General features: G+C 35.7%; 1 protein-coding gene across 1 annotated transcript; it reads left to right on the top strand.

Moving 5' to 3' along the window:
* Positions 1 to 7880: 7880 nt before the first annotated feature.
* On the top strand, positions 7881 to 11376 carry LOC148034713 (vacuolar iron transporter 1-like). Its single transcript, XM_087680556.1, has 4 exons — positions 7881 to 8330; positions 9432 to 9517; positions 9676 to 9790; positions 10771 to 11376. Exons 1-4 carry the CDS (start codon positions 8098 to 8100, stop codon positions 11153 to 11155), a joined length of 819 nt encoding a protein of 272 aa, XP_087536682.1. The 5' UTR covers positions 7881 to 8097; the 3' UTR covers positions 11156 to 11376.
* The last annotated feature ends 462 nt before the right edge of the window (positions 11377 to 11838 follow it).

Here is an 11838-nt window from a genome sequence, read left to right as displayed (position 1 = left end):
TATTTCTAACTAGTTGATTTATTTATGTAGCTGAAGACTGCTAGGTATTCACTTTTGTCGGTTTAATTGTATTATTTTACTAACGATTGTGAATGCTTCAGTTGATGTGTAGAGATAGCAGCAGTGGCAGAGGAAAGCATTGGAGTCTAGCGAGTATTCGACCTATGGATTATATTTTGATAGGCACCACGCCTATATTTTGTTATGTCTATTGAGGCATTGATTATTTATTATTATTTTGTATGCGCCTATGCGCACGGATATGTTATTTCTATTTGGACATTGAGATTGGGCGTGCCAGACTCCATGGGCACCGTCCATTAGCTTTATTTCCTATTTTTGTAGAAAGCAAACTCAAAAGCTAAAAGCTTGTCATATTTTTGTAAATTGGGCTATTATTGAGCATGAAGATGGAAATATACATAAAATACATGCTTTGTGAAGCGCTCACACAAGGCATGGGGGGAGATTGAACCCAATTGGTCTCTTGCTTCTTGTCGTTCATGCTTTTACATTGTTTTTTGTGCAAAAAGGTAGAGTTCATTGTTCTTGGGGACCTTCCGGGATTCACTACGTAAGTATACAACGACCGATCTGCGCACCAAGCTCAAAAAGATATCACTTATCTAAATCCCATAGTCTTGACTTCAATGCATATCACCTACGCTTGATTACCATTGCTTATGTGTGTGCTCACTTTTTTTTTGGTATTAATCTATACATAGTCACAAAACACATTGTTTATTTATGTACACATTTATGAATCCATGTCAATTCATGAGGATAAAAACCAATTGTAGAACTTGAGATTGGGGCCATGTTAAAAAGGGGATAAGGGGATGACCACCCAAAAGAGATTTAGGGTTTTGTATATAAAGTTGAAAAGCGAATGAGAAGCTCATTCTTGTGTGCGGCCAAAAGTAGCTCTCCTCCTCTTCTTCTTCTTCTTATTCTTCTTCTTCTTCTTGCTTTCTTGAGCTTGTGCTTGAGAGAGGGAGTGTGAGAGTGTGAGGGAGTGAGTGTATGAGGGTGAGGGATTGTGGCGGAGAAGCTCTCCATCTTCTCCTCTCTTCTTCTCTTCTCTTGTCTTGCTCACGGCAATGGAGCTTGGAGTGCAAAGCTTGAGGATCAATCTCATTTGAAGCTTGCACTTGGATCGTGGAGCTACCCAAGTACTCGGAAGAGGAGCAACTCAATTGGGCATGGAGGTAAGCTCACTACACTCGTAGGGAGAGATAGCGCGTTGGCTGTGTGAGAGGTAGCCATTAGTGCTCAATTTGAAACGCTTGAACAATAAGCGATATGTGGGTCTTGGCGATTGAGCTTAAGCTTGTCATCTCTACACTAAGTGATATGTTCTATGTGGACCCCCAAACATCTGCACAACATTAAGTATATTTCTAGTCATATATCTATCATGTGAAGAAGGTTGTCTTGCATGCTTACCAATCTGACATGCTTCATACACTTTATGAAATTCTACAACTCTAAAAGCATGCAATCTTTTAACCTACCCTTGGATTGTATTAATTTCAACCTTTGTACATTTGTATGTCCAATATGTTTGTGCCATATTTCAATGTCTACAATTACTCCTTTGTCTTTTGCATACATATAATTTGCATTCATAGTAGGAATTCTAGCATCTAAAATGAATATATGAACAACTCTATTTTCTTTTATGACCAACCTATACTTATCATTAAAATCTTCCACAATGCAACCTTTTGCATTAAATTTAACCAACAGGTCTTACTCTACCATTTGGCCAATAGACACTAAATTCTGTGTGATGGATGGCATATGTAATACATTTAATAAACTCTTTGTCTGACTATCATACAAGGAAAATGAAACTTTTTCAATGTGTGAAATTTGGTGGCATGAATCATCACCTGTTTGCACATAACCTCGATTTTGTAAATCTTACATCTCTTCAAACAATTCAATATGGCTAGTCATATAATTAGATGCGTCTAAAACAACATACTAAACACCATCATATGTCCCATTTTCTATAAAATTATTTATCATATGCTATATAATAAATAAATACTCATTTTACCTTCATTCTATCTTCAAGACGATGCATAATTTCCTTACAATAATTTACTACTATTTTGCCACAATAATGACAAACAATACTAGAATTGCTAGAACCTCTATTTTTTCATCCACCTCTTCCTCTAGAGCTTACCCTACCTCTAAGGTTGCCACGGCCTCTTGGAGCCTACATTTCACCAAATTGTTGATTTAGTCTATTTTATTGGTTATTATTAGCATATCCTGTGCCATGGTCTCTTGAAAAGGATCTGCCATGTCCTCTTCCTAAACTTGAGTAAAATGCTTGGATATATTCACCACTTTGTTCAAATGATTTACCTTGCATGTTGATCTATTCAATGATTGTGAGAGAGACCAACTCATCAAAATTTGGAAATGACTTTTGTACATACACAGAAGTGAAAAACAAATTTTCAACCTTCTTGCTATTAAGGCTACCCAAAGTATGTGAAAGTAAATCATTATCATCAGACATTGCATCAATAGCTACAAAGGCATCTATAATGCTTCTCACTTTCAAAATATACTCATTTACAGACATCATCCCTTTCTTCAAAGTATTCAACACTTACTTAAGTTGAATCTTCCATGCCTTCGTATTTATTGAAGACATGTTTTCAAATATTGTCCAAGATGCATGTGAAGTTTCTACATTTTTAATAATTTTCACTACTATAGTATTATCGCAGACTTCACTTAGGCAAAATATCACCTTTTTGTCTTTTGCATTCCATTCTTTCCACACCTTTTATTCTTCCACAGTCGTCATGGGATTACTTAGCTATGGCTCCTTTTCTTCACCTGAAACAAACTCATAGAGAGCTTTTCCAATAAGGAAGTTTGTCACACAAAACTTTATGAATACAAGAGGAAACTCACTCAAGAACACAAGAAGAGAGATGGAGGCCAAAACATTTTCTTGCTGGTTTCTTCCTCTTCTTTCATACACAATACAATAATGTACAAAAAGTATAGATAAGATACAACATAAAGAAAAATGGCCTACTAAGTCAAACAATATATAACTGACTATATTAATCGACTGGTGTTATAACTATGCTAGCTACTATAGGTAGGTTTAACAAACCAAATATAATAAGTGATAAATAAGTGGCCATGTGAGGATCATAATGACAACTAACATACTAAGTATAGATGTGCAAATCCATCTAACCAGGTGGTCCATCATGAATGTCCACACATATTGAGCTTGCCATCTCAACAATACATAGGCAAGGTATCCTTTGATTCATATATCTCTCATTTGAAACATTTCTTCAAGACTCATTAAAACTCGATGAAAACAATGATATATCTAAATTAAAGTAGGAAACACTTAGTTTAAGCTAAGACTATTGGTCAAAGCCTTTAAGTTTATGACATCATAAGTCCATTACTCCAAGCCTTTAAAGTTTATGACATCATCAAGGCTAACTTTACTACAACTTCTAAGTTTGTAAGAAATAGAAATGTATGTATGTGTATACACAGCTTGAAGAAGCCCTTTTGGTTATTTAGCCTATCTCTAGTACAAATCTACTTTAAGCATAAATAAGGATTTTTCTTAGACATAGATTATTTAACCTAACTTGGATTCTAGCTTGTATGTACATAGCCTAGAGTTTTATGAATACGATGAATTCATTACACTAGAAAATCTACCACATAATGATTTACATATCAATAATAATATTGCATTTCACTTTTCTAAATCATCAATCTAAGTGCTCAATCATTGGGGTCATCAACTGGAGTATGATGATGGAGCTTAAGGTATCTATACTCTTCAACCTTGGCCTTGCTATCCTAATCCTAATCCAAATTCCAATCATAATACTAATCCTAATCCTATTCTAAGAACTTTTGAAAGAGCTTTTCTAATCCTAATTTAAGAAGTTTTGAAAGAGCTTTCCTAATCATAATTAATCACTTTTAAAAGAACTTTAAATCCTATCTCGTAGTCATAATCCTATTGAGCAAACTTTTGAAAATATTTAATTATTCTTAGTCTTTATCTTAAAACCTCTAAACCATCATCATTCAAAAAATTATGATTATATTCGAAACTATATATTAAATTTTGTATTCTAATGAACCTCCAAATATTTCTATTTACGTACTAAATATGAATCCCATGCACTTTAAAAAGTAGTCATGCGGCATACCTCATGTTGTAGGGTCAATGAAGATGTTGATGTCTAAGATGTGTCCCTTTGACACCTTGGCACCCCAAGTCTCTATCCACCACTAGGATGTGACCTATGAGTAAGTTTATGGTTTAGCCTAAACCACATATACCTTTCTCTTGACCTCACATCCCCCCCCTTCTCTCTCTCTCTCTCTCTCTCTCTCTCTCTCTCTCTCCAAGATCACTCTATCTCACTCTCAGTCATTCACTTTCTCTCACACTCAAATATCCCTCTTTTAGGATATATGATCCCTCGTATCCCCCCTGCCCCCCTCTCATGACTATTCTACACTAAACTCAAGTTAAAAATCTAGATTACCAACCTATGTGAAAGAAAGTAAACATTAAAGGAAAGAAAGTAAGCATTACACCTCTCCTCTTCTTTCTTTATTGCATACTACCAAGAATGGTGCAAAATGTCTTACATTAATATTTTTATTTCTTCTCTTAAGCTCACACACACACACACACACACACACACACACACACACACACACACACACACACACACACACACACACACACACACACACACACACACACACACACACACACACACACATTGAAGCTCTTTCAAGCATAGAGGCTACTATGTAAAATGAAAAAGTCCTACTGTGAAGCCATGCCTCTCTCTCTCTCTCTCTCTCTCTCTCTCTCTCTCTCTCTCTCTCTCTCTCTCTCTCATACGCTCTACACTAAATAGTCCTACCATGAATCATTGTACAAAATAGCTTACATGAACATTTTCTTGAATCTTCTCTAAATCTCATATCCCCGCATACACACACATATTTCCTCACTCAAATTGTATCCCTCACAAGCATAGAGGCTAGCATGCAAAACTAAGAAACCCTACCTTGAAGCCATGCATTTTTTGCAAGAGATTTTGGAGGAGAGATAGAGTGTGGAGACAAGCAGCTTTTTGACCAAAGTAAAACCCAATGAAAAATGGAGGGAGGCAAGATGCTCTAACCTTGACGACTTCTCCTGACATTAGTCCTCACTCTTGGTATGCTTTCAATCCTGAAATTTGTAGAGAAAGAGAAACCTTTGAATGTAGTAGTTTTTTAGAACATCAATATATGCATAAAAATATTTTTCACAAAAGTGTGTCAAAATATTCATCTTTAAACATATCAATATTGTGTGTGTCACTTAGTTATTGGTGCGTGTACCAATATACATATTGACAAACCTATTGACAAGCTTAGGGACAATGATGTTTTTTTGCAGGTATTGTCCAAACTCAATGCTAGAGTACCTTCATCCCTTGTAATGAAATGAGCATTTCTCATGAAAATTCTCAATCGGGTGGACCATAAATGAATAATTTTCCATGTTATTTTTTTCCTCACATAAAATACTTATCATGCATGCAAATGAATAGTTTATCAAATAATGTTCTAATCCTATTTTAGATGTGTGATGATGAAGTGGAAAGATTTCAATCAATAATCATAGTAGGGGCATGTCTATATATTATAATGGGAATGGTAGTGAAAATATGAACACTTTTTTTATAAGAGATGAGGAATATAATACAACTTGGAAAAATAGGCCTAGATAGCATATGACGATGCTCTCCCCAAAGGTGGTCACTCTAATTTGTAAATGTAGCCTATCATGCATGTTAATGTGCTATACAAATATATTTACATTGTTGAAGTATATATGTATCCTATTTGTACATATATTTACATTGTATGTATGTACCCTATTTGTACATATTAACAATGTAAATAGGGTAAAAGTATATATATTTGTATAGCACATTGTTGAAGTATATATGTACCCTATTTGTTAATGCTCTCCTCGAACAATGTAAATAGGGTTTGGTAAAAGTAGAGGAGGAATGGTATACATTCAAAGGCCATTCAACTAAAAATATATGTTCTATATTAGGAGGTATTAAAATGATCTCAAATACACATACAAGGAGGTGTTAAAAATTTCCTCCTGGGTGTAAATACTCCCCAAAAAAGGAGAAGGTGATCAAATGCATTTGAAGAGACCAACATATCAAGAAATTTGGAGGGTTTATGGCAATATTTTATAGAAAACATACTACTAAAATACTTTTAAGGCCAAGTCCCATGGCTTGTTCAAAGAAATCTCTAATCTCTTGTTTTACTTAATATCTTCTCTCCTTGTATATGAAAACTTGCTTACCTTTTGTAGCCCTTTTCATCCCTTGTGGAAAAATCATAATTGGGAGGAGAACTGGGAAAGAAAAGGATGCGGTAGTGGGTGGATAGGCCAATGATAATCTAAGAGTTGAGAGAGAGAGAGAGAGAGAGAGAGAGAGAGAGAGAGAGAGAGAGAGAGAGAGCATTGTTTTGAAGATTGTAGACTTGGAGCATAAAGATTATCACTCTTGGAAAATTGAATAACGCTTGAAAATTTCTTAAGGGTACTTGACTTACATGACTTGTAGTAAAAGTAAACTTTACACACAAACACAGGATGTGTGTGTGCAGCGCGTGCACACACACACACAAGTTTTAATGTGGTCGGAGCAGTCCCAACATGTGGTAAAGGCATATTCTATGAATCCAAGACTTGAACCCTTGTGCATTCAAACTTGAAATTTTGGAAAGGCTTTCCCACTAACAATTCTACCCCCATAGAGTTGATAAAATGGTAAATGGAAAGTGTTTTTTTCATTTTAACACCTCGAATCTTGTCTTTAAGGCTAGCATTACCTTAAAGTGAATGGTGAGGGCGAAGGTCATGCAGCTTTGAAACATTGGCCAAATTGCAAATTCTCATGTAATAGTATTCTTTCATGAAAAATCAATCTTAAAAAATCATGGTAAATTTTTTGTTTATTTACATGCTCCCTCTCTTAGCTATAGCTTGCTTACAAGGATCGTAAATGCACCATTTAAAAAATAGGTACTAGCACGAGGTCACTCAATACTAGCACAACCTAACAATCTCCTAATAATACAATAGGATGGGACCAATAAAGTTTCACAAATAATCTATTGAATTGGTTGTTTACATGACATGGTTAGGAAGGAAGACTCTTTGCTAATGGGTAAAATTTGTTAAAATTTTAGCCAATAGGCCTTAATCAATCAAATATTAATAGCCTGCCCATGTTGTTTTTAATTGATAATTTCCTTCATGGGTAATTTGAGGAAAGGGGTAGAACCCTAGCCGACAAGGAGGCCTCGTGGCACAAATATTTAGGTTTTGCTTTTGCAAATTATTGCATTAATGCATCCAACAATGTAAGTTAGGTGTCACTTTACTAGCTTCTCTACCCTAGAACTATGCTTCCATTGTGGCCTTTTGCACATGTGTGTGTATACACACACACACACACATATGAGAGAGAGAGAGAGAGAGAGAGAGAGTCTTTGTATGTATGTTGCAAAGTTGTATTTTATTCTAGTGGGGAATAGTTTTTTACTTTTTTTAAAGAGAAAGTGCGCTCGGTTTGACAATCATGCGACCCACGCGCCCCCCTTCTTTATTAAAGGGCAAAATAGATAAAGGTCAGCTGTCCTAGGGTTTGACAATCGTGCTAAGCACGCGCCTTCGTGCCGAAAGACGCATCCACGCAAGCCCTTAGAGAACTTTTTCTTCCCATCTCATTATCATCATCATCATCATCATCATCCTCTCTCTCTCACAGACACACACACTCTCTCTCTCTCTCAGACCTCAGAGGCTCAGAGTGTTTGTAACACAACAGGCGAGCCGACGACGTACCGTTCGGCGCACATTCGCTTCTTCAGTCGTTCTTCTTCAGCAGCTGCTGCTGCCATTTTTGGTTGATTGGTTGCTTGCGTTGATTGTGTGTGCATTCATTCCATTGAAAAGGAGCAGAAGGAAGGATGCCCTCTGTCTTTTCAGCCTCTGCTCGTCGTCCTCCTCCTCCTCCGCACGTGGAGAAGCACTTCGCGTCCAGCGAGCTGGTGCGCGACATCATCATCGGCATGTCGGACGGCCTCACCGTCCCCTTCGCCCTCGCCGCTGGCCTCTCGGGCTCCTCCGCCTCCTCCTCCATCGTCGTCACTGCTGGTCTCGCCGAAGTCGCGGCGGGCGCCATCGCCATGGGTCTTGGAGGGTAACACACACACACACACACACTCTCTCTCTCTCTCTCTCTCTCTCTCTCTCTAAGGTTTTACCGAATTTCTCATATGTTTCACCTATCCCTAATCATTGCCTTCCTTCATAATAAGATAACTATCTATCATCAAATCATGCTTTTTAGTTCACCCTTTCATTGTTCACCTAAAAACAAAGTTTAATGTGAAATGAACTGCCAATTTTTCAAAAATACCTTCATAATTAAAAGAACAAGGTTTAGAATCTCAAAATTTATAGAATATTCAATTATAAGAATGGTAAATTCAAATATTTCTTGAAAATATTGAGTTGCAAGTTTTAGTATCTATGGTTGCCTCTCACCATCAAGTAGGCTTTATTTTTTGATATGTTCAACACCTTGAAGCCTTTTTACTTCATGATATCATCCATAGTAAAGACTCCTTTGTAGCCTCAAATTACAAGGCAAGTTTCTCCTCAATGGACACTTAGAGTGCACATGTAAAAAACCTTACACATACATTGAAGAGGTATTTAAAAACTCATTGTAGTTAACCGTTATATAGAGTTCTAGAACAACCCTCTTTCTTTAAAAGCTTACAATTGTTTTTTCTAAAGTTTAACACACAACTCCTGGTTGGAAGTGCAAACTTGTAGATTTACCAAAATGCATCAAATAAAATACCCTTCTGGTCAACTCACACAATATGCTTACATTTTTTTGACATTCACCCCTCACATTAGAAGAGCACTTTGAAAAAACACAACTTTGGCAAACAAAAATAATTGATAAAAAATACATACTATGCCCATCTCCTTGAAAGGAAACTAGCACCATCCTAGAAACCATAAGATGATGTTGATTATGGTAGTCCTTTTTACTATATAGTATAGCTTGGTTTCACTAAAAATAATTGGTGCCTTTCCTTCAGAATAAGTCAAAATAGTATATGCATTATGAAAAAGAAAAGAAAGTAAGGAGATGTTAGAAGAAAGTTTAATCAATAACAAATATTATAAATGTTTTAATTTGTAACATGTAAGTGAAATGATTTATTGAGGGACTAATGGGTGGGGGAGGTTGTGATGTTGTTCATCAATATTATTCAAATTGTAGGTACTTGGCTGCAAAGAGTGATATTGATCACTACAATCGTGAAGAGAAAAGAGAGAAGCAAGAGATAGAGCAGGTTCCAGATAAAGGTGTATCTTTCACACACACACACACATTCACATGCATATATTCTAATATATTCTAACACTTTTTTACTAATTCAAGGATACATCTAGTTTTATATTGTGGTGCCATTTTCATTACAAAAGGATTTGCTTATGAAATCCTTTGTTATGTTGGTCTCTAGAGGTGGATGAAGTGGCAGAGATATTGTCAAAATTTGGGCTTCAATCACACGAGTATAAGCTATTGGTGGAGGCTTTGCAAAGTAGACCAGATGATTGGCTAGAATTCATGATGAGGTAACCATCAACACCCTATCAACCCTAGTTAGTCCATCGACCTTTAACATGGGATATCCATGCCAATCATATATTTTTAACCAACTAGATACATGGGAGCTACATAGGTAAGCGAGGGTCTACTATTAACACTCCTCAACCTAGTTAGTCCATTGGCCCTTCATTGGTGACAACCATGCTTATCTCTTATGCTTGTATTGCCTGGCTACATAAGTACATGATGACTTACATCATACAAACTTTTATTTCTCATAGAAAGACAATGACATGCATGCCCAATATTTTTGGATAAGATGCCTTACCCATACTCAATAAGGTGGAGTCCTCTAAAAGTCCAAAATTTTGGAAATACTTGATAATTAGATAGTCACGCACAATTTTGTGATTGATTGTGAATAATGATTGATAAAATTTGGCACACTCCCTAGAATAAATGTTGTAGTAAATAGAGTGAGTTCTAATTGGATACATTGCTCCCCCTACTCACATCTTCCAGGTGTCCCATTTTCTCCATGATCTTCTTCTAAATAAGTTGATCAACTTTAAGTGGCAGAAAACTTGATTTTTTAATTTTCTTCATTTAGAAAGAATGAGATAACAAACTTACAGAATCATTTTTCATCAACTCTCTTGCTTTAAAGAATAATAAAAATATAAGTCTACAAATTTTTCAAGGAATTAGATAGTCATGAAAAGGCAAAGAGTGTGTGTCTCTTGAAAAAAGCTTGGTTGTTAATAAGAATTGTTGGAAATATATGTTGTAATAACATTGATTTTTGTACGATATTCAAAGTTCAATTTTTTAGATCAATAGTGTTGTTGTTGATGCCCTTGTTAGATAGACATTATATTTACAATACTCTCATGCCTATTGACAACTATCACGTTTTCAAATCTAAATCAATAAATTTAATTAAACAATATTGTTGTTAAAGCTCCATGATGTAAGTAACATATTGAAGTTCTCTATTAAATTGCAGGTTTGAGCTAGGACTTGAGAAGCCTAATCCTAGGCGAGCCCTGAAAAGTGCATCCACTATAGCACTCTCATACATTATAGGTGGCCTCATACCATTGATCCCATATATGGCCTTATCTCATGTGAAAGATGCACTTTTTGTATCCATAAGTGTCACCCTCTTTTCTCTATTCATATTTGGATTTCTAAAGGGTTGCTTTACGGGAATTCATCCTTTAAAGAGTGCAGCACAAACAATGCTAGTAGGAGCATTAGCATCAGGAGCTGCGTTTGGCTTGGCACGTGCCATTCAAGCCACCAATCATAAAAATCAAGAAGCAATGGTGTCCTCCAACCAAAAGATTTCATCAACATTTACCACTCGAAAGGCTCTCATTCCACCTTAATCTTTTTGGACATAACTACTTCAATGTTCTTAGGCTTTTTCAAGTTGACTTTTAGAAATTACATTTTCTCCTCAAATTGTGTAAATTAGCTCCTTTGATTCCTTTCTTAGTCCTTATCATTGGAATGTGCATAAGCACCAAGAACGATAGTAACCAAATGTAATGCATAATATGATTGAAATGATTTACTCTTGGCAACATCATGCTCATTTCTAACATTCATGTGATGACTAGGAAATTATGTGGTGAAAATGAAGAGAGAGATATTCAAAACCATGCATGAAAGGTGGCATTTCCAATTTAGCTAAGTTATAAATTATCATCTTACTAGTTTGCTTATACACGACATGGTTATGACATGGTTACAAAGTTTATAGAGAGTTTGAACTATATGTGAACTAATTTGACTAGCTTTAGAAAGTCTACCATCTTCAAAATGCCATTTACCATATTCATTGTAGGAGAACAATTCCTTTTTGGGCCCAAATGTAGGTTCCCAAAAAGACATGAAAAAAGAGTCATTAATTAGTCCCAAAAAATATAATGACCCCTTAGTATAAAAAAATTTTGCAAAGAATTTGGGCACTTTTCACTAAACTTATTATATTTGTATAAAACAAGTTTGGACATCTACAAAAAGTCATATAAAAAAGTATTTGACATAAACTACCCAAAAATTACCT

The sequence above is a fragment of the Lygodium microphyllum genome, chromosome 6 (assembly GCF_053477565.2).
Source record: "Lygodium microphyllum isolate KBCC chromosome 6, Lygodium_microphyllum_v1.1.10, whole genome shotgun sequence".
NCBI classification, from domain to species: Eukaryota; Viridiplantae; Streptophyta; class Polypodiopsida; order Schizaeales; family Lygodiaceae; genus Lygodium; species Lygodium microphyllum.
This window is presented reverse-complemented; position numbering and strand designations above follow the sequence as displayed.

Coding starts and splice junctions, on each gene's coding strand:
- LOC148034713 (XM_087680556.1), top strand. CDS start 8,098: ATGCCCTCTGTCTTTTCAGCCTCTGCTCGTCGTCCTCCTCCTCCTCCG. Junction 8,331..9,431: donor ATCGCCATGGGTCTTGGAGG/GTAACACACACA, acceptor TTCAAATTGTAG/GTACTTGGCTGCAAAGAGTG. Junction 9,791..10,770: donor TGGCTAGAATTCATGATGAG/GTAACCATCAAC, acceptor ATTAAATTGCAG/GTTTGAGCTAGGACTTGAGA.